General features: G+C 38.0%; 5 protein-coding genes across 10 annotated transcripts; 3 read left to right on the plus strand and 2 right to left on the minus strand.

Moving 5' to 3' along the window:
- Window positions 1–156: 156 nt before the first annotated feature.
- LOC119066425 (dentin sialophosphoprotein-like) lies at window positions 157–3,906 on the minus strand. Of its 4 annotated transcripts, none has more exons than XM_037168903.1 (6): window positions 3,808–3,906; window positions 2,980–3,189; window positions 2,208–2,895; window positions 2,030–2,124; window positions 1,792–1,939; window positions 157–1,728 (listed from the first exon to the last, which is right to left on the minus strand). In XM_037168903.1, exons 1-6 carry the CDS (start codon window positions 3,862–3,864, stop codon window positions 1,031–1,033), a joined length of 1,896 nt encoding a protein of 631 aa, XP_037024798.1. In that variant the 5' UTR covers window positions 3,865–3,906; the 3' UTR covers window positions 157–1,030. The 4 variants fall into 4 exon arrangements, with proteins under 4 accessions (XP_037024798.1, XP_037024800.1, XP_037024796.1 ...); XM_037168905.1 differs by having other exon boundaries at window positions 3,621–3,896; XM_037168901.1 differs by having other exon boundaries at window positions 2,208–3,189.
- Window positions 3,907–5,838: 1,932 nt separating this feature from the next.
- On the plus strand, window positions 5,839–7,471 carry LOC119086069 (cytochrome b-c1 complex subunit 7-like). The gene is made up of 3 exons (XM_037196645.1): window positions 5,839–5,998; window positions 6,161–6,208; window positions 7,147–7,471. Exons 1-3 carry the CDS (start codon window positions 5,959–5,961, stop codon window positions 7,392–7,394), a joined length of 336 nt encoding a protein of 111 aa, XP_037052540.1. The 5' UTR covers window positions 5,839–5,958; the 3' UTR covers window positions 7,395–7,471.
- Window positions 7,443–8,863, minus strand: LOC119086064 (CD2 antigen cytoplasmic tail-binding protein 2 homolog). Its single transcript, XM_037196640.1, has 4 exons — window positions 8,607–8,863; window positions 8,472–8,544; window positions 8,282–8,404; window positions 7,443–8,200 (listed from the first exon to the last, which is right to left on the minus strand). Exons 1-4 carry the CDS (start codon window positions 8,735–8,737, stop codon window positions 7,508–7,510), a joined length of 1,020 nt encoding a protein of 339 aa, XP_037052535.1. The 5' UTR covers window positions 8,738–8,863; the 3' UTR covers window positions 7,443–7,507.
- A 290-nt stretch (window positions 8,864–9,153) lies between these two features.
- LOC119086060 (transcriptional repressor p66-beta-like) lies at window positions 9,154–12,561 on the plus strand. 3 transcript variants are annotated; one of them, XM_037196636.1, is made up of 10 exons: window positions 9,155–9,343; window positions 9,434–9,632; window positions 9,700–9,890; window positions 9,954–10,415; window positions 10,481–10,660; window positions 10,718–10,952; window positions 11,029–11,144; window positions 11,205–11,559; window positions 11,622–11,744; window positions 11,809–12,561. In XM_037196636.1, the coding sequence occupies exons 2-10, from the start codon at window positions 9,458–9,460 to the stop codon at window positions 11,946–11,948; spliced, it is 1,977 nt and encodes a 658-aa protein (XP_037052531.1). In that variant the 5' UTR covers window positions 9,155–9,343; window positions 9,434–9,457; the 3' UTR covers window positions 11,949–12,561. The 3 variants fall into 3 exon arrangements, with proteins under 3 accessions (XP_037052532.1, XP_037052531.1, XP_037052530.1); XM_037196637.1 differs by having other exon boundaries at window positions 9,154–9,632; window positions 10,484–10,660; XM_037196635.1 differs by having other exon boundaries at window positions 9,155–9,632.
- Window positions 12,562–15,039: 2,478 nt separating this feature from the next.
- LOC119086063 (ubiquitin carboxyl-terminal hydrolase 46) lies at window positions 15,040–18,332 on the plus strand. The gene is made up of 5 exons (XM_037196639.1): window positions 15,040–15,411; window positions 15,482–16,041; window positions 17,679–17,832; window positions 17,906–18,049; window positions 18,116–18,332. The coding sequence occupies exons 1-5, from the start codon at window positions 15,328–15,330 to the stop codon at window positions 18,230–18,232; spliced, it is 1,059 nt and encodes a 352-aa protein (XP_037052534.1). The 5' UTR covers window positions 15,040–15,327; the 3' UTR covers window positions 18,233–18,332.
- The last annotated feature ends 2,175 nt before the right edge of the window (window positions 18,333–20,507 follow it).

Below are 20,507 nucleotides of genomic sequence, written 5' to 3' on the forward strand. Positions count from 1 at the left end.
AACAATAAAATGTCATGTGCGCAAAAGAACTAACTTGCATTAGGTAGGAGTTTTGCTGTTTTGAAAATCTAATTTGATGCAAACTTTAAAAAAAACTTTTTGGAAATGTATAACCGGCTTAGACATTAGTCTTTGAAAAAAAATTAAATTCAAAAATATTTACAGACGTCGTCCGATCTGCGTATGTAAAATCGACTGTCTTGCTGATTATGGTAAAGTGCTACGATGAGTGCTGAGTTGACGTCGACGAATAAATTGGTGGTCAAAGTTTGAAACACTCAAAACAACTTGCCATTTTACCATAATCAACAATTAAACCGTTTCTCACACACTTCTTGACCGAACGAACTACTGATTCTTTTACAGACCATGTTGTACTTACTCAAATACATGGATCATTTCATCGATAAGCGATTCACGACACTTACACGCACATTTTACTTTGTTTGCCTTGACACAGTACCAAACATCCGATCAAAGAGTTGAACGTGAAATTTTTTGGTGAGATGATGTTCAATTGATTAAAAACTAAAATCTAAAACTTTGAAGTTTAAATGATCGACTACACATTACACAACAGTCGGCCAAGGAGTTCCTCTCCTTTTTTTTGGCAATATAATCAAGTGAATTGTAACGAAGAAGCTTTGAGTATCGAAGGATATAATAACCGACGAATACAAAATTATAAAAAAAAGGTTTAATGGAATCAAAGGTTCATTTAATTGCTACGCAGAGTAGCATTTTTTGGATTATAAATTGGCTACCGTCCCGAGAGATCAATTTCGGGATCAACTTTGTTCCCTGTGATAAAAAAAATCGTATTTACAGATAAAAGGAGGAAGTTTTCTACTCATCAACAAATTTCATTTCCTGCTAATAACCTTCGAATTCGAATAATTGCATCGCAATATAGAATCCACATTTCAACGGTGGATGTGTGCAAATTCCAGCGTTGAAATGTGTGTTCCCTTGTTGCGTTTCGTATCGATTCGAAGAGTTTACTTTAAAAAAAGTTCAGTTTCACCCAACATTACTTGATGATAAAATCTCCAGCCGAAGTGGACTCAACAGCTGAACGATAAACCGAGTTCCGACATTTTTTCACCTTTGCCGCCGACGATGTGGAAGGAACATTCAATCTGTGTTGCCTTTGTTTGTTGTACGTTCGACTATTCATTTGCCTCGGCTCGTCCTCTTCCACATCCAAACTTTTCCTCATTTTTCGTTGCTGCTGATGAGACAAATCCTCGGATCGATGCGATTCCGATGATTTCCGTTTCCGTGAGCTCACACAGTTTTCATTCGATGTTGATGGCCTGCTGTGTGCTCTTTCCGTTGATTGAAATTTCCTTCGCTTCACGTATTTGCCTGGCTCATTATCATCGTCATCATCATCATCATCATCCGAAGATGATGTTTCCGATGTATCAGATGTATCCGACGGTGGTCTTCTGTGTTTGTTGAGGCGATGCCGACGTCTGTATTTATAATCCGACGAATCACTGTCGCTCGAGTCACTTGTTCTTGTATGTGATGTTTGTGATGTTTGTGATGTATAGGACGTGTCAGACGTGTAAGTATCCGGTTCCGAATCATTGGAATCCGAATCCGACGAACTGGATGAACATGACGTTCTCGATGACGATGACGAGTCCGTTGAGTCGGTGTCTGACGAATACTCAACTCTTTTTCCTTTCCGGTGATTGTTTACATATTTCGTGGAGTGGGCTTTTCGGAGAAAATTGACTAGTTAATAAAAGTGGAAGAAAAGTGGACGACTGTGGAACTTACATCTGCTGTTTTCTAATCTCCGTTTTCTCGCCTCTTTTTTGCGCATTTTTCTTCTAATGGCAGCGAATCTCTCCCTCCAATGGTCCTGAATTTTTTCCGCAATCCAGTTGAGTTCCTTTTTTCGTCTCATTTTCTCCAATCTTTTTAGCTGAAATAAAGCAGTGATTTTAACGAAACTTAGAAACAAATTGTCAAACGGTTGAACTTCTACCCCATGTGGTAGTCAGTCAGAACGTACCTCTTTTTCTTTATTATTATTTTTGATGCCTGCGCTACGTTCCAGTTTTTTCTTCGTAGCAGAATTGTCTGCCGAAACGGTTGGAGTGACTGGAGCTGAAATAAACATATTTTATCTTTAAATCCCACATGTTCATCGGGCAAAATTTAAGCTGACAAGCATTTCGCACATTACTTACTTGCAATTACGTCGCTATCGCTTCCTGACGAATCTGTCAAACTTCTCGCCTTATTGTTCTTTTCATCTGCATTTTGTGCAGGTAAAAAAGAAACTCTCTCTGGTGTTGGCACGACTGGTTTCATTATGTTATTTTCTTTGCGTGGGCTTGACGACAGGCTCACTTCCGCATTCACCGTAGCTTCTGTTCGACTTCGGTTTTGGGGTGCAAACTGGTCATCAGAAAGCCTTTGCTTTACGATTTTTCTTTGAATTTGTCGGGGACGTTTCGCTGTCTGAGGTTTGACGTTGCGCTCCGGTGGCTGACGATCCATAAAGTGGCGTTCAGTTAGAATACGCTCGGTTAAAATCGATTCACTCGAATCCCGGTCAATTAAAATCGGTTCACTCGAATATCCACTCCGCTCCATTTCGGCACGTGCAGCATTCTCTTTTATCAAATGTACGGCTTTCTTGTACAGTTCGCAGAGCGATCCGTTTGTACTTTCCACTTCAAACCCCAAAAATGGGGATGAATCATCATCACCACCATTATCATCATCATCGTCGCTTACCAAGGATAATGGAGATTTCGTGCTGATTTCACTTGTGGTATCCGTACTGAACGGTAGTTCGATAATCTTTTCGACATTACATTCGTCAGGATGTGTGGACGTCATTTTTAGTGGATCGATCCGAATGCTGCACTCCTTAATCAATGGAATATGCACACCATTGTTGGCTATCATTGTTCCAGTAACCTGATTATCAGCTAGAAACGGAACGACAATTACTTTCGGTGATTCCGTGCTTAGGGGTTCATAGCTTTCTAGCGTCTCGCAACTTGAAACCGACTGAAATGACGAACTGCACTCGTTGATGCCCCAGGAGAGGGTATTGGTGTTATTTGTGTCGAGTACAATTTGAGGACTGGATATTCCACTTGTTGACACAACATCACCAGCGACCGTCACTTCGAAAGTTGTTTCGTCCTGATAGTTATCCTGCGGAAAGCAATTATTTCAAAATGAAAATTTTATTAAATGCAACCGAGCACACACATTCAATGCCCAAAGTTAGAGAAAACAGTACATAAGGCATCCATCACATTGTATGCTGTGTTACGAAATTAGCGGGTGAAAATTAATACGAGATGGTATATGACTAGGAAATCTCATTCATGAATAGTGATGAAAGCGGGAGAAAGCGAGCTAAAATGATGCAAAGATTACAGTGTCAAACAAAAGCAAAACGTCAAACTATAGATCATTAAAAACAAGAGCAAAACAGAAAATGAATCGTAAAAATTAGCATTTTTCAAAGACATTTTTGCGGCAAAATCTATTTCTAAAATCAATATTTGCTCATTCACATCTCGTTGTACAAAAACAGCAATTACGACTTAGATAATAAATAAAACCTTAACACTTCATACCATTATTTTTTGCATGAGACTGATGCTTAGGTAACGATATTCTCAAGATTCGGCGAATGAAGTGACGCTTCTTCCCGGATTTTAATGGGAAATAAAAGCAGTTTCGTAATTTAATTGGGAAAGGAATCGAAAGGAAAGAATAACGAGCAAAAAACGCCTCCTGGTTTCACTTTTCGAATGCACATACCACTCGTTTTGTTTCTTCAAATATACAAAAAAATATATCAAAACACCATAGCGTCATTGACGTATACTTTTGACAGAACGCGCGCGTGTCTTTTTTTATAACGAAAGTACGTTTGATGATCAGTGAATTTCGTCTTATGTCGTTCGACATCCAGACCATCCAGAGCATCTGGTGGCATCAATGAAACTAAATATAAGGTACTGTCGATCGGCCGATTTATCTTCAACACGCTCACAATTTATGACCAAATAGTATAAAAATGTCTGCACCGGGCCCACATTATACCAAACCTGTTTTATAGACTGTTATGATTAGAGCGAGAAAACCGAAGACTATTAAATTATAACTTGCCTTGGGGTACTTGTCAAAATATTGCTTTCTCTTTCAACATGTTACGTTGAGAGCGAGAGGACCGAAGACCAGTCTATTGTAAGTTCTCTTGGGGTACTTGCCAAAATATTTCTTTCTCTTTCATCATAACAGTCTATACATTCGGTAGTAGAATGACATAAAAAGCACCACTCTCAAAGATCCCGAAACGTTCAAAACATTCAGAAATTCTGATGCTAAATGTGCCAATGAATGTATAGAACAGGTATGGTCCGTATGGTCTATTGAGGGTATAGAAAATCAATGGGAATGTCTTGAAACTATAATCAGCTACAGGTAAAATAAACTCAACTCAATTTAAGTTTGCAATTGGTAACGTAAAGCCAAACGCTGCTTCTATGTGGTGGAATACGTGTGGAACAAATAAAACGAAAGAAACAAACGAAACCCACCAAAATTCTATTCTTATGAGGAGATCAGTTTACTACATACTAACTGAATATTAGAGTTTTTAGTTTTAGAATATTTTAGTTAAATAACGAAAGTTTTTTGATTTTACCTTGAAACAAATTTTGACTTAACATTTCCTAATTTTTAATGAACTTATTTACGATATTTTTGTGTTTTCAAAACACTGACGTACTCCACCAGGACTTAGTTCAAATTTTACTAGTCACAACAAAACAAAAATTAATAAATTATGTAGGTTACACGGAAAAAACGGAAAATGTCAATGTACGTCTGATTCGATCACGATTTACGTGTGAGTCGCAAATACTACATCTCCTACGTAGTATGTACATCGAAGTCGTGAAATTTTACGTCTAAATCGTACAATAAACGACTGAGTGAACCATTGGTTTTGTACATTGTAGTTGAGTGAGGACAAAACCAATGGTTCACTCAGCCGTTTATTGTACGATGTAGACATAGAATTTTACGACTTAGATGTACATACTACGTACGAGACGTAGCATTTGCGACCCACACGTAAAACGTGATCGACTCAAACGTACATCGACATTTTGTATTTTTTCCGTGTATGTGTGAGTATGAGTGTCAAAATAAAACATAGAAAGTTTCCATAATGTTGACAGTTGACGTCAAGAGACAAAACAGGTTTGTTTCTCTCGCTTACTCATAGTATCAAAGGACGGTGTCGTATCAAGTGAATTTTAGAATCCGTGAAAGTAATAGTCTTATGATCAGAGCGAGGCGACCAAATACACGAGTTTATAGAGTGTTATGATGAAAGAAAAGAAGATATTTTAGTACCCCAAGGCAAGTTAAAATAAACTGGTCTTCTGTCTTCTCGCTCTGAACGTACCACGTTGAAAGAGAAGCAAATACTTTGACAAGTACTACAAGGCAAGTTTTAATAACTAGTCTTCGGTTTTCTCGCTCTGATCATAACAGTCTATTGTTTTCAGTCGTTTAACATCCTGAATGTCGCTCACAGCAATCTTTAAAAGAATGATGTAGAGGATGATAAACCTATAAAAACAGGTACGGATTATTTATCTTCAACGCATTCACAATTTATGTCAAAATAATATAGAAATGAGTGCGTCCTCCGACCATACCTGTCTTTATACTTTATTCATCTTCAGTTTTTAGTGCACGCTTTATTTAGTTCATGACTTGGTGGCATCACTGGTCTTAACAGTATTTCGATTGGGACACATACGTGAAATTTTCCCAGTCTCGTCATCCTTTACTTCCTTGACGTTCAATGTGACTTTTTCTGATCAGCGAAGACATTGATAGCAAATTTTCATTGTCGCTTGAGACGTTTCGGTGCAAATTGCAACTTTCTTTTAAATGGCCAATTATATCGCTCGAGTTGGACCTCGAATTCATTGTAAGTAAATCTTACTAGCGAAACCAGATCGCAGACATTTGTTTTTCGAAAGACCTTACAGTCAGAAGCTCGTAAATTCAGCCCCTAAACCATTACATAATCACCGAAATCATCGTTTATGTCGTTCCAAAATAGCTCAATCTTGGAATATTTCTTTTTCAGCTGCCTTAGGCAAGTGGGCATACAATTTGTCTGGATTCAATCAGTACGGTAAGATGAGAATTTTTTCTGTCACTTTTTGCACGTATATAGAAGTAAAACTAACTGCGACAAATCATTGATCTTGTTATGACATTTAACATCAGGGAAATGTTCCTTGATAAATTTTCGTAAATAAATAAAAACAAAAGAAAATTTGGTGATTCGAATAGGAAAGGAAGGGTATTGGTTGGAATAAATCATATGGTGCGCCTACTTCTATGGCTTTTGTTGCACTTTAAAAATTCGATTGATTTAGACATTTTCAAAGGCAAAGTTGAAGCCAAATGCTTTGCAGACTTGTAACATGACTTATGGCTGGAATGTCTCTGATACGTTTTTATTTCATGTGTTAATCTCACAGACATTGTTTCTGACTAAGCTCAGCTTTTTGTGAACCTACTTTTCAAGACTTACTCAAAAGCAAGACATCTCCAAATCAATTACCTTCCAAATTGAAGGGAAGTGTAAGTGGATTCTATAGTGTTCCGAGACAAGTGTTCTATTCTTGCCTCCGACTTGCAAAAATAAATTTAAATTTGTTCGTGTTACTGTTTGCAGTGTTGATTTCTTCACCATCATTGCTTCAACAATTATTCATTCAAGGCCTTTAATTTCAGTTGGATGTTAAGGGCTTAATTTTCTGATTCTTAAGTTAAATCGGAATCAAATCCAAAGTTCAACAGTTTCTTGTTCCGAAGCTTAGAGGAATTGCTTGGTCCTGATTGGTCCAAGTTCTGAAGAACCCAACCTGCGAACCGCATTACGTAAAAGGTTCACTTGCTTCATATCATTAAAATTGGGAAACTTTCTCTCGATGGATCGTTGATGGAATGAAACAATCTAGTGACTGTCTTTTGACCGAAATTCTGTTAATCCATTACTGGTCCATCTAAACAATACGCCTTTGCGGCACTTTTTTTGTATAATTTATTTTCTTCGTTACGCAGGTCTCCAGCACAACGATTGTCTGTATGAAACCGCAGATGTGCAGGAAGCGGTCCGTCGTCTACCAAATAAACTATACGATGAACGTAACTTCCGCATTAAGCGCGCATTGCATCTTTCAATGACCAAAACTATTCTACCGAAAAATGAATGGACCAAGTACGAGGACGATGTCAAATACTTGGAACCATATTTGGATGAAGTAGTTAAGGAGCGGGAGGAACGAGAAGATTGGGCGAAGAACCAGTAATTTATGAATTGTGTAAGAGAATGTGTTGGCTAAATAAAAATTAGTGTCATTGGAAAACCGGTTAGTTAGAGTTGAAACAGTTTTTATATTTGAATCGCAGCGAATGTTCATTTCTACAGATACAGTTCAAAGTCAATTCGATTGGAAGAATTGAATTGGGTGTCTTGACCGAATTTCTTAACAAAAACGCCGTCTTTGAAATAACCCTCGGTAACCCATTGCTGCATCTGTGACGACGAATATGGTCCATGTACTTCGGTATCGGTTTGTTTCCACTTAAATTCCCACATTACTTCAGTGCTTACTTCAACATCAACACTCTCCGCATCATTCGTTTTGGTTGAGCTTCCGGCAACCAATTTCATTTTCTCCTTCGTATCAAAATTGTCCGCATACATGTCCAATTCATCATTGGCGGAGGAAGAGGCACCGTTAGCCGGTTTTGTTGCATCTAATTGAGTTTTCGCCGCGTATTTCGCGTGGATTTGCTCGTAGGTCTCTTCGTAAACGTCCATGTTGCCCATTCTGGTTAGAATTGTGTTTGTCAATTCGGTTAATTCGGTAACAAGTGCAGCGTTCGGATCGATAATTCCCGCTTTTTTCATTTTCCATCGTTCGGCCGACGACATTTTGGCACTCTTACCACCAAGGCGTTGCAGTGATCGTTTGATGGTCTCTTTCGGCTGCATCAATTCCAATATTCGACGATAAGCACCAATCAAATCGAATTCGGTTTGTTCGTCATCCGAATCACTACTATCGTCCTGCTGGCTGTTCGCATTTTCACCATCTTTTCGCGCTTTTATCTAAAAGTGTTTCAGTGTGAAAAGGATTGCGAATACATTTCGGGGACAGTGGAAATGTTAAAATGTAGCTTTGGCTTTTACTTTCACCCAATCCAAATTGTCCAACCAGTTGTCTTTGATCTCATTGTCCTTATTCCACTGAAAATGACCATCAGCATCGAAATGGCCTTCTTCCAATTCTTCTCTCATATTGAACGGTGTTACCTGAAACGCAATGTGAAACGAACGAGTCAAGGACTTGTGCTACTTGCAAAATGTAATTAGCCATTACCTTAACTTCACCATCCATTCCAGAAACGCCATCCTCTTCCCCTTCAATATCATTATCGTTCATAATGTTGTATCTGCAGCACAAACAAAAACTAAAATTAGAACGAAACCAAGTCTCTGCAGTTTACCAACGAACGTTTCATCGTCACCGGAATCTTCCTCTTCCGAATCCAGTGTATGCTTTTTTACATGTTCCACTTTATTTCGTTTCGTGGACTCGAAAATATCTCCTTCGAAGATTTCATCTGCACTTCTCTTTTGTGCCATTATTTAGCTGAGTGCTAATCGATGCTGATATCGAACCGTGCTTTATCAAAATAAACGTTTCACCTTATCTACGAACTTAAGAACAAGTCAACTATTCGATGAACTCAAATGAATTGATTTTGGGTTTTGACACATTGACATTTACGCTTTAGATAATGGCTGTGGTTATATATTCGCGCCATAGGTTTTGAAAAAGATTTTCTTTTATTTCATTGTTTGGCGACCTACTTCCCTTGCTTCCGCTTAGTCGGTTTAACTTTAATTGGTCGGGAATAGAAGCGAAACTTTAATTCATTCAGTTTTTCGTCATTAAAACAGAATAAATGATCATTATCGTTCCATCGATGCAAAGAATTTTTCATCTGGGAAAATTAAGTGTGCAGTTTTAGTGCAGTGAACCCGGTTGTGCGTTTGGCCTGGCAACACTGCATACGTCAAACACAATAAAAGTCACAAAATGTCGTCAATTTTTCTATGTCTGCAATAAATTATTTCCAATTAAACAACAAATCAGATGCCATCCGATCGTTTGTTGTTGTGTGCTTAATACCATCCTAAACCTGAAAACCGTTAGCATAGGCCAACAATCTCGAATAAGCGACAAGGATACGGATAAACGTCTGACGTGTATCAAAAGTCGCTGTTTATTTACTTTTTCGCGGAGACAAAGCAGCCCAAACGTGGTTATTTACATAGATTGCAGAAAATTTGTTTAATAAAATGGATGTTGATGTTGATGTGGTCGATCTGAGCATAACACCGGTGATAGAGCGTAGCGGCGTTGGAAATGGTAGCGGTGAGAAGGATGTCGATACTTTGACCAGAGACATTCGATCACTTGCTCGCAATTCGAACATTACAATCACACCGTCGCAACCCAATGCAGCTCCATTCGGTAAATGTTTCACGATTTCAATTTACGGTCGATGGTTTGTTTTTTACGTTTTCCGTTTTTATTTAAGCGGCTGAAGCCCAAATATTCAATGAACAGAGGACCAATTTTCGAGTTCTCCGTCCGAGAACTGAACAGAAATCGTACGCTGAAGCACCGGACATAGCTTTTATGCCAGCGAAAGGTAGTCGTTCGGCACACAATGGAAACATAGATTCGGAAAGTGAAGACGAGGAAATGCCACCATTCGTACCGATGAAGGTGATAAGAAAATATGTTCGTTGGGTGACACAGTTTTTTTTTTAAACCCAAAACCTTTCTTAGGAATTATCCGCAGCCGAAATATGGGAACGTGAAAGAAACCTGCGAAAGCTGAGAGACGAGCTACGCAATGAAGAAACGAAACTGGTCCTTTTAAAGAAAATCAAGCAGTCACAGCAACTGCTGAAAGAGAACATTATCGTAACACCATCTGTGGCACCGCTGCCTACGTCTGTGATGACGAAAGGTTCGCTGACATTAACTCCGACAACTTTACCAGCCACAGCCCCACCAGCACATTTGAAGAATCGCACACCATCGATTTCGATGAGCCGATCCACACACGGTGCAATGCCAATGCTACCGACACGATCATCGTTACCTGGCGGAGCGGTCTTAACTGCTGGCGGTTCTCCAAATCGTGGTGGCATGAATCAGTCAAGGACTGGCAGCAACCTTTCCATTACACCATCGGTTACGATTACACCCACCTCGGCGACAGGAATGAGTGGAAAACATCGAAACGTAAGTTCTCTTGTGACAAATTTTATCGACCAGACTGCTGAAAGCAATAACAAAATTGATTTTAGCAGCATCCCATTTCAAACATAAACTCTGTGTCAATTACTGCATCGCACGTACCCAATTCGGATCAAATAACGAAGAGTACCGAACGTCAACAATCGAGAGAAGAAACTCAAACACCGGCTCAAAGGCAAGCTGCCGCTAAGCTTGCACTTAGAAAACAGCTCGAGAAAACATTACTTCAGGTAACGTTCGGCGTTTGTTCTTTTAATCTGAGTCTGAGATGACAATTACGTATTTAGATCCCTCCGCCAAAGCCACCTCCACCAGAACTACATTTCATCCCGAATCCGAGCAACACAGAGTTTGTTTATTTACTCGGATTGGAGCACGTTGTCGATTACATTACGAAAGATAAAAAGATGTCACCGTTTAATCAGCCGTTCCGATGCGGTCAGTGCAAAATTGATTTTACGCCCGTTTGGAAATGGGAGAAACAAGGTAAAACTGGCAACGCAACGTTTCAAAACACTCCAGGTAATTTACACTTTATATTTGCTCGTCTGGGTGGACACCTGCTTCAACAGATCTAATTTCATTCTGCAATTTACAGCGAGTAAAGATCCGAAAGTTATTTGTGAACAATGCGTTACGACTAATGTGAAAAAGGCTTTGAAGGCAGAGCATACCAATCGGTTAAAAACAGCTTTCGTTAAAGCTTTGCAACAGGTTCGTTACACTCATCATCCATCCAATACATTCCTTTCAATAACTGTTTCGCATTGTAAGGAACAAGAAATCGAGCAACGATTGGCCACCCAAGGTAGCATGTCGCCCATCGATTCACCCGCACCGATATCGACGCCGATTCCGGTGCCTGTTCAACCACCACAACTCTCAATTACCAAGGCCGTGACACCGCAACCACGTCCAACACCACCTCCTCCGCCACCAGCTTCACCAGCTCCATCACCGACCGTATCACGATCTCGGCAAAATATGTCGTCCGTTTCACAGGATACCATAAATAATGCGGCTGCCGCTGCTCAACTGAATGCGATGGCCAATTTGGGCAATCTAGGAAATTTGGGCGGAAATGTGAACGCATCGCTTCTGCAAGCTTTCCATCAACAAGTCTTTAGAGGTTGAATATTAACCGAATGGTTTTTGGTGATTGAAATTTAAACATTTTATTTTCAAACGTAGGACTGCAAGGACTAGGCAATTCGTCAGCCAATGCTCAGGCTCAGGCTCAGGCTCAAGCGCATATGATGCAATTCAATCCACTGTTGTATTCGTATCAACTGTCCATGGCTCATCAAGCTCTAGGTAATTTCGATGGTTTAGTCATTTTTAAGTTCATTTCAATCATTCTCATCCTACGCATCCACAGCATCTGCTGGTAAAAATCTGAATGTCAATGAAATTCAACGTTTGGCCGAAATGCAACGACAATATCTGATGGATATAATACCACAACAGCAACAATCCAATTCGAACAGTAATAATAGGCAAAATAATTGGAAAACATAAAGACGAATGCTGGTCGTTGGATTGTTCAGTAAATTAAAATTTTCTCTCGGTTTTTGTTTTCTATAAAATGGAAATTATGATTGGATGTAAAGCGAAAGGAAAATGGGTGCTAAATAGTGGCTGCAACGGCAACATGAAGTAAACAGTTTCATTCTGACAAAAGAGCAAGCATTTCACCGTGTGTGTGTTTAGTGTTGGGCAATGTAATTCACTTTTTTTTTTTACTTTTTGAGTCATCGTTCGTCTGAGATCAAGCAAATTTGTTGTGTTCATTATCAATAATTTGCTTGGGTTTGTGTGTTAGCGTTATAGTTAACTATAAGGAATCCATAGTTGACAAATTTCGGGAGCCAATTGGTTTCGACAGACACCAACAACGACGCGTAATAACTATTTGTTTTGTTGAGATCAGTTATTTTGAAAACATTAACTGTCAGCCCACGAGTTTATTCTTCTTACGTTTCAACGTATTATGATCTACGTTTACTGGACAATATCTTCCACGCATTGCAACCGTGTGCAAAATTATTATTGCAGCGTTGACTTAAATGTTTTTTTTATTATTTTCTTTTTAACTATAGGTAATTACGTCTTACAATACTTTTAAAAAATATACAAAACTATGCAAATTCGCTAAAGAAAACAACCCTAAAAATATTTCTTAATTGTAATAGTGTCGCATAAAATATAATTTTTTGTCTGTAATTTTAATATCATCTTTTGTGTAATAAAAATCAATTATTTCAGAAAAAAGAAACGGGTTTGTCTATCTTCGCTTCTTTTATTGCCGATCTTCTACGACTACTATACGAATTAAAAGGGAATTTTGATTACAGTCGGAGGCAGTGAAATTCAGCATGAATTTGTTTCAGTTGTTTTTCAGTTGTTCCAAATGTTTATATTTGTTCATATAGAGTAGGGTGTGTCGATTTCAATTTTTTATTAACTGATTCCGGATTCCGACCTACCACGATTCACCTTCGCATGAGCATTAATAATCAGCAATTTTTTTTTAGAATGCAATATAAGCTTGAGCCGTAGCTTTTCTCAAAATTTTCGAGCTCAATGAGATAGCTGGATTATGGGTCCAACCAAAAAAAACAAACATCCACAGATGCTTTTGCAGAGTTTTCACTCTGAGCCGAGTCTAGCGGGTTTGCAAAAATTAAAAAAATTAAAAAATGTAGCGTCGATTTGGTGTGGCTAAAAGTTTCACCGGGGTTCGTTTTTCAAGAATTATGAAGAATAGTTTCGATAGTTAAATTTAAATTTGACTGTATTGAATGGACTGAAGCGACTGAAGGTGATCGAAATTCGCAAAAAATTCACAGAAAAGCTTTTTCGGTAAATATTGGTAAGTTCGGCAAATTTTTAGTAAATTAATGAAATTTTCACTAATTCACAATTCTATAACTATACGAGATATCTTTTTGCGCGAACGTATAGATTCGAGTATAGGGTGGTTGATTTCGTTATAACAAAAACGCAAGTGTGTTCGTAATCTATTGTTGTCCCACAGATCTACTATACTAACTTGACACTAAAATAATAGCGTACTGCAGCTAAATCTGTGCTAAATGTCTGAAGTAGAACACTCTTGATATGAGAGAAACGATTATTTCATCAGTATGTTAGAGAACAGGTCCTTTATACTGCTTGAATGCAAAGTGTATAGTTTCTACGTGTGTTAGTGCAAAGCACCTAGCAGGGTAATAGAAAAAGATAAAGTAGTACTTTAATCGAAGTATGCGAATATTTCCATACCTTTTTTTTCATAATGTCATTGCAAAATTACCATTAAGGCTGCTAATGGTATTATTGGTATCAAAAAACTACTCTATTTGACGTGTAAAAACCTCTATTACCCTGCTAGGTGCTTTGGTTAGTGTCATTTAAGAAGCTTTATACCGGTCGGTTATCTTGTTCAGTAAGATCAATAAACATATATTATTGCATTAAAGATATCTGTTAGGTAAAATAATGTATACTGGACGACCTAATTAGACAAAATGTGTAATTTTAACGCCAAAGGTTTCATAAGGGACATTTTTACCGAAGGATGAGAGGGCCGTTTTCCCACTCGTCAAAATAAAACCACATGTTCCTTACGTGATTTTTTATGGCTGTTGTTACGAAACAATGTGTTATATAGGTTTATCAAAGATTTTGTTTCTGTTGAATCATATGAAGTAGTAGATTCGATAGCTGTTCTGGTGCTTGCCGTCTGCGAAGGGCTAATGGGATAATAAAAAGGCTTAAAAAATACTCACTTTTTTTACTGAAATCCTCCGAGAAAAATGTAATAATTTTTCTCTTGATATTACTAACATTGGATCTGTTTTAACGACATATATTCGCGACATAACCAAGCGTTTTTCTATTGATAAGATAAAAGAATAGTAGACGATAAAAAATGACTGCCGTAGCACCGTTTGAGACGCTGTTCCAGCAGTTGGGTCCCCAGAAAGAAGGAAAAATCTACATTTTTACACCAACTTTTTTTTTCCAAGACTTCCATAGGCTTGCAGCACAAAAATACTGGGTTCATTTATATGTGGAATGATAGTGGGTGAGGCCAGCTACAACACCCCATGCTCAGTTTCGTGGAACATCGAAGCTGCAGGGAAAGCGGACTCTCGGAACATTCGCTATATTTTCAGTCATAACTCTCGTGGATGTAGTCGCACCAGCCAGTGCTTACACTCTACCTGTAGGTCTTTCCAAGGCCGACGTTCGTACAACATTACAACAATTTAAAATTATTTTTTCTTGAGTTATTGCCGAAAAACTGTTTTCGGAACCCTCTGACATGTCTTCACTTTTGAACGCTTTTCACAGAAAATATTTTTTTTACGAAAAAGTGAATTTCCTAGAATTGAAAGACGAATCCAACGAGCAATCACTCATTAAAATCGGAGCCCGCTTATCACTCTTAAAAGGAGAGTTTTGAATACAGTGCGCTTTGCAAACTATTTTATTCGAATGTGGATGAATTAGAGCGAGTGCTACACAGATGTCACTACCTTTCGACTCTTTTGACAACCTGGAAAAATTAATTCCCTTCATTCCATCATACATGACATGTTGGCAACTTAACAACCTATGTATGTGTGTTGTGTTTTACTAAACAAATTTGTTAAATCGCAATCCCTAAAAATTTTATTAGTTTTTCAAATTATTAATTAATTCATTGACTCTCGCAATTTTAAAATATGTGAAGTGTTTGCGTCTTTGAGTATACAAACGAATACTGATGCACTGAGATCAATTTTAATTTAGGCAAACAATTTGTTGGGAACATGAACTGTGACCCAATCGAATTGATAAATTTATAAAGTTATTGCAAATAAAAACTGTTACAAGACTCGTCAACTGGAGGATGGGTGCGAATGTTTCACAACTCGAACGAGATATTGGCTCCGACAAGTTTCCAGCTAACGAACATTACTTTGGACTTGTAAACGTAAGGCGAAAATTTTTTCCATTTTGCTTTCGGACAAGAGGCTGTGACTGTATACAAAACTTGATTTTAGTTCGGCAACACCTGCTATTCCAATTCGGTGTTACAAGCACTGTACTTCTGCAAACCGTTCAGGGAGAAAGTGTTGGAATATAAAGCGAAAAATAAGCGAACCAAAGAAACTTTGCTTTCCTGCCTGGCCGATTTATTTTTTAGCATAGCTACGCAGAAGAAAAAAGTTGGTTCAATTGCGCCCAAAAAATTCATCGCCAGATTGAGGAAGGAAAAAGAGGAATTTGACAATTATGTACAGCAAGACGCTCACGAATTTCTCAACTTTCTGATCAATCACATCAACGAAATTATTTTGGCCGAACGAAATCAAGGTCAAAAGAAAAATGCAACAACAAACGAACCGCCAGAACCAACTTGGGTGCATGAAATTTTCCAAGGAATTTTGACGAGTGAAACTCGATGCTTGAATTGCGAAACGGTCAGCAGCAAAGATGAAAACTTTTTCGATCTGCAAGTGGATGTGGACCAGAACACAAGTATTACGCATTGCCTGAGATGTTTTAGTAACACGGAAACGTTGTGCAGCGATAACAAGTTTAAGTGCGACAATTGCTGCAGGTACGTAAATTGCATTTCTATTGGCGCCGTTCGACGTTTTTTAAAGATTTTTTGTTGAGTGGAAGAATGAATAGAGAGGCAGAGGATGATATTTTTTGTTGCCAAAAACATTGGGGGTCGATCGCTCGAAATTCTTTATTCACTAAAGTCTAAGCAACTTTGGTGGGTTTATCTAAGAAATAAATCGTTTGGCTTCAGATCACTGTTGATTCTGAACAATAGATCCATTCAACCTAATTTTTCCACTAAAACATCTGAACGTGACATTTCTGACATTTTTCCCTTCATCCCGATACTGACTGTTTGGGATTTTGACGGGATAACGAGTAGGTACGGACAGACTGTATTTATTCGCATGTTAAAACAGTGCTTTTACCTGTCTCGGTACCTCCACAATGTGTAGTCCGCATAGCTTTATTTGTTTATTTAATGTTCTTCATCAATCATCAAGAACTTTCTAGAAATCTACAGTGAAAGCCAGACTCCGTGAGCTTGTTTCGTTTTTACGAAAATTTAAACTACGAAGGATGCAAATAATTGAAGATCACTTACAAATCTCCACCCATGAGACTTTTTGCCTTTCATAGCGACCTTGGATCTACTACTTCTGTTTAATCAGTTTAGAGTATTGCCTTACATTTGATACAAAATCATTTTACTTCATTGGTCCTTTTTCTGTATGAAACAACGTTGACCAGAGCTCATCTATTAGGTATCGATTGTTGTGATCCTAGTCGTTAACAGATGAAAATTCGTTTGAGCAAGAATTACCCGTCTTCCTATCAATTCATATTCCGAGTTTTCTCACCTATAAAAACTTCATCTGCCGACCAAGTACAACGTTCCGTAATGTTTTCTATACAGAATTATTGTCACTCATTTTCATGTTGTATTTTGATATCGATTTGTACTTTATACACTTGCGCTTATAGTTACAAAAACGTTTATAGTTTTGCTAAGAACATCATTCGCTCAGTCATTTCTTTGCAACTAATCGATCGATTTTTATCGTCTGTTATCTCAACGTAAAGTCTCGGAATTGTAATGTTTTCTTCCCGGTATCGAAATCCAATATCCCGAACCAAAAATGTAAAAGTGACTTCCCGTTACGTACATTTCCCGCTTGTTTGTTCATCTATCGTTAGATTTCTCGGTAACAGGGCCTATTATTGAGAATTTATTATGGCCGCTAGAAAATTCCCATTTTTTGCACATTTTCTGAGAATTTATTCTATTGCAGCGCTTCATATTTTCTGAATTTTCGGAATTTAGGAATTAAAGTTCCCAATAATAAGTCCTGCCCGGTAACCGAAATTTTGTTACTATTTTGTTTTCCGGTATCGCGCGGACACACAATTTTTACAAACCCGCAACGTCGCCTTATCTTGCATTCTGTAGAAAATACTTAGATCAAATGAATAACAGATTCAGTAATCCTAAAGATGATTGTCTCTGCTGTAAAAGGTTAATGATAACTTACCTACAGATTATGCTACATAGAGCTTGACTTTTTCGCCCGTTTCTATTCAAAGGCATCAATGTATAGATGCCGAATGGGCATTGCCCATTCTTACTCTCGTGTCAAGTGCGTACGAGTTCAAAAATTAAATATTTTCCTTTGTCTAACAATGTTCTAGCTACCAAGAGGCTCAAAAACGAATGCGTGTGAAGAAACTACCAATGATTCTTGCATTACATTTAAAACGATTCAAATACATGGAACAGTATAACAGGCACATAAAAGTGTCACACAGAGTAGTCTTCCCGTTGGAGTTGCGACTCTTCAATACGGTATAGCATTTTGGAACGATCAATTTCGCATAGATGATTTTCATCGCAGGACAAATTTCTGTTTCGATTTCAGTCGGACGATGCAGTTAATCCTGACAGACTGTACGATTTAATGGCCGTGGTAATTCATTGCGGATCCGGTCCGAATCGCGGTCACTACATTAGCATAGTAAAGAGTCATGGTTTTTGGTTGCTGTTCGATGACGACATGGTCGATGTAAGTATTGGATTGGTGCCACTGTTGTTGGTTGTACTAATTTTTCGGTTCGATTTTATTTAACAGAAAATTGAAGCGTCAACAATTGAAGATTTCTATGGGAATAGTCTCACGTCCGATATCCAGAAGTCATCGGAAACCGGTTATATATTGTTCTACCAGTCCCGTGATTGTTCTGCTTAGGATGTATGCCCATTTTTACGGTTTTAATTCTATTTATTTTTGTTATTTGTTTAGACACAAAAAATTTGTTATTTGTAGAGATATGCTTAAAAGAAATAAAGTAAAATCAAAATCACTCAAAATACACAAGCCTTATGCAATGAATTCGTATGGAATTGGAGCCAATGCAACAGGTACTGGTGGATTTTTAGTTACATCAGCCTGACGTGGTTGTTTCGTTTGACTCTTCGTCTTCAACGACACCCATTTTCCCTTTTTCTACTATAAAATATTTTACGTCCGCCACCCTCGCCGACATCTGATCGAACATAAAGTGAAGTCTCAGGTTACTTTACGTTTTTCGTTTCTTTACAGGCAAACATTCAAACTCCAGAATATCGCTGATTACCCTATGTGGGAGACTGTGCCATGATTGACGTTCTTTTTTCGATCTGCCTGGGCATAAAATGCAATAGAACATATCGAAGCTGCATTGCCTATGTTTAAATTCTTGGCTATCTTTTCAGAACATAATTCTTTCAGCTCGATGAACTGGTACTGAATCGAAATCGAAATAAATTAGAATTAGAAACGAAGTTCAATTGTTTCTCAAAAATACCTTATCAGCCACTTTCAGAAGCTCGCAAGCTAGCTCATTAATATTAGACACAGTGCCACAGTATGCAAATTCAAAACGAGCCATCAGAACAGTCGGAGCGTTTGCTGCGACTGAGCCCCGTACAAACCCGTATATCTATTGCGTACGTGACCCTAGTGCGTCTGTCACCCTACTTTGACCGTAAGCCTATGCGCCGGTTAAAGTAGTTAAAGTAAAATTATTATGTAATGTGTACATCTTAGAAATTGCACATAGCGCAATTACGAAGCCCCGTACGACGTTCCTTTCAAATAAAACCAAAATTTCAAATAGCCCTAAAATTTTAATTTATTGAGTATAAATACACATAGGGCCTAGTATCGGCCTCAGTCCGAGGATCCAAATTTAATTTATTTTTCAACAACATTCTATTCGGCCTTTGATTACCTTCCAAATGAAACAAAAATTACGAAAAACGGATGAAATTTGCTCGAGTTATATGTAAAATACACATAGGGCCCTAGTAGCGGCCTTAGTCCAAGGACCCAAATTTAATTTTTTTTTCAACAACATTCTATTCGCTGTTCGATTATCTTTCAAATGAAACAAAAATTACGAAAAACGGATGAAATTTACTCGAGTTGTATGTAAAATACGCATAGGGCCCTAGTAGCGGCCTTAGTCCGAGGACCCAAATTTAATTTTTTTTCAACAACATTCTATTCGGCCTTTGATTACCTTCCAAATGACACAAAAATTACGAAAAACGAATGAAATTTACTCGAGTTCAATGTAAAATACACATAGGGCCCTAGTAGTGGCCTTAGTCCAAGGACCCAAATTTAATAATTTTTCAACAACTTTCTATTCGGCGTTCGATTACCTTCCAAATGAAACAAAAATTACGAAAAACGGATTAAATTTACTTGAGTTCTATGTAAAATACACATAGGGCCCTAGCAGCTTTTCACTTCTAAGGCCCTAACTCACGGTCCACTCAACCGATTTTCGTACTTCGTACGGGGCTAAAAAGAATTCATAACATCATACGAGAAATCGGTCAGTGAATCGTCCTTTCCTCACTTTCCTCCTTTTCTTTTAAATTATGTTTCAAGCTATTGGCGAAATCTGGCACGCGAGCTGAAATTGAAAAGTCATCAAATTTTTAAATCGAATCCAAGCCAGAGGAGTGTATAAATACAGAAAACAATAATGTGAAATAAGAGTAGAAACCGAATTTGGCCTTTTTTCGAATTTTAATTAGGTCCAAAATCAATCTAAAGTTTTTTTTTGCTTTTCGTACTATTATATTTGGGACACCCTGTACTCTACACCCTCGCTACGGGCCTAATCACATATTGGGCAGTTTAATTTAAAAAGAAACTCGCACTGCAACACATAGTTATGAAGTTTTATTTCCTTAACTTCCTCCCCCTTTTCAATATCACCAGCAACAACAACGAGGTCACTGCATCAGCATCAGAGTCAGCCAGGGCTTGTGAAACACTGAGGTCTTAAGACTGACATTGGAATTGATAGAGGGACAAATTCTAAGACTTACAGTGTAAAAATTATTGCTGTCGACATTTTCTTCATAGAGCAATAGCAGCAGAAAGTCAAAATTTCAGCATGTTGAAAGACTGATATCTCCCTTACGAAGTAACTGAGGAAGCCTCTAAATGGTAATACCAGACTAGT

Source organism: Bradysia coprophila, chromosome IV (genome assembly GCF_014529535.1).
Source record: "Bradysia coprophila strain Holo2 chromosome IV, BU_Bcop_v1, whole genome shotgun sequence".
Classification (NCBI taxonomy): Eukaryota; Metazoa; Arthropoda; class Insecta; order Diptera; family Sciaridae; genus Bradysia; species Bradysia coprophila.

Excerpts from the sequence above, each read along its gene's own strand:
- LOC119066425 (XM_037168901.1), bottom strand. The coding sequence starts at position 3,864 with ATGACGCTATGGTGTTTTGATATATTTTTTTGTATATTTGAAGAAACA. Across the intron at positions 3,190-3,807 it reads TTGAAGAAACAAAACGAGTG|GATAACTATCAGGACGAAAC; the intron begins GTATGTGCATTC and ends TGCTTTCCGCAG. Across the intron at positions 2,125-2,207 it reads CGATAGCGACGTAATTGCAA|CTCCAGTCACTCCAACCGTT; the intron begins GTAAGTAATGTG and ends TGTTTATTTCAG.
- LOC119086069 (XM_037196645.1), top strand. The coding sequence starts at position 5,959 with ATGGCCAATTATATCGCTCGAGTTGGACCTCGAATTCATT. Across the intron at positions 5,999-6,160 it reads AGTTGGACCTCGAATTCATT|CTGCCTTAGGCAAGTGGGCA; the intron begins GTAAGTAAATCT and ends TTTCTTTTTCAG. Across the intron at positions 6,209-7,146 it reads GTCTGGATTCAATCAGTACG|GTCTCCAGCACAACGATTGT; the intron begins GTAAGATGAGAA and ends TTCGTTACGCAG.
- LOC119086064 (XM_037196640.1), bottom strand. The coding sequence starts at position 8,737 with ATGGCACAAAAGAGAAGTGCAGATGAAATCTTCGAAGGAGATATTTTC. Across the intron at positions 8,545-8,606 it reads GATTCCGGTGACGATGAAAC|ATACAACATTATGAACGATA; the intron begins GTTCGTTGGTAA and ends TTTGTGCTGCAG. Across the intron at positions 8,405-8,471 it reads GAATGGATGGTGAAGTTAAG|GTAACACCGTTCAATATGAG; the intron begins GTAATGGCTAAT and ends ATTGCGTTTCAG.
- LOC119086060 (XM_037196635.1), top strand. The coding sequence starts at position 9,458 with ATGGATGTTGATGTTGATGTGGTCGATCTGAGCATAACACCGGTGATA. Across the intron at positions 10,416-10,480 it reads TGAGTGGAAAACATCGAAAC|CAGCATCCCATTTCAAACAT; the intron begins GTAAGTTCTCTT and ends AATTGATTTTAG. Across the intron at positions 10,661-10,717 it reads TCGAGAAAACATTACTTCAG|ATCCCTCCGCCAAAGCCACC; the intron begins GTAACGTTCGGC and ends TTACGTATTTAG.
- LOC119086063 (XM_037196639.1), top strand. The coding sequence starts at position 15,328 with ATGGGTGCGAATGTTTCACAACTCGAACGAGATATTGGCTCCGACAAG. Across the intron at positions 16,042-17,678 it reads AAGTGCGACAATTGCTGCAG|CTACCAAGAGGCTCAAAAAC; the intron begins GTACGTAAATTG and ends ACAATGTTCTAG. Across the intron at positions 17,833-17,905 it reads AGTTGCGACTCTTCAATACG|TCGGACGATGCAGTTAATCC; the intron begins GTATAGCATTTT and ends TTTCGATTTCAG.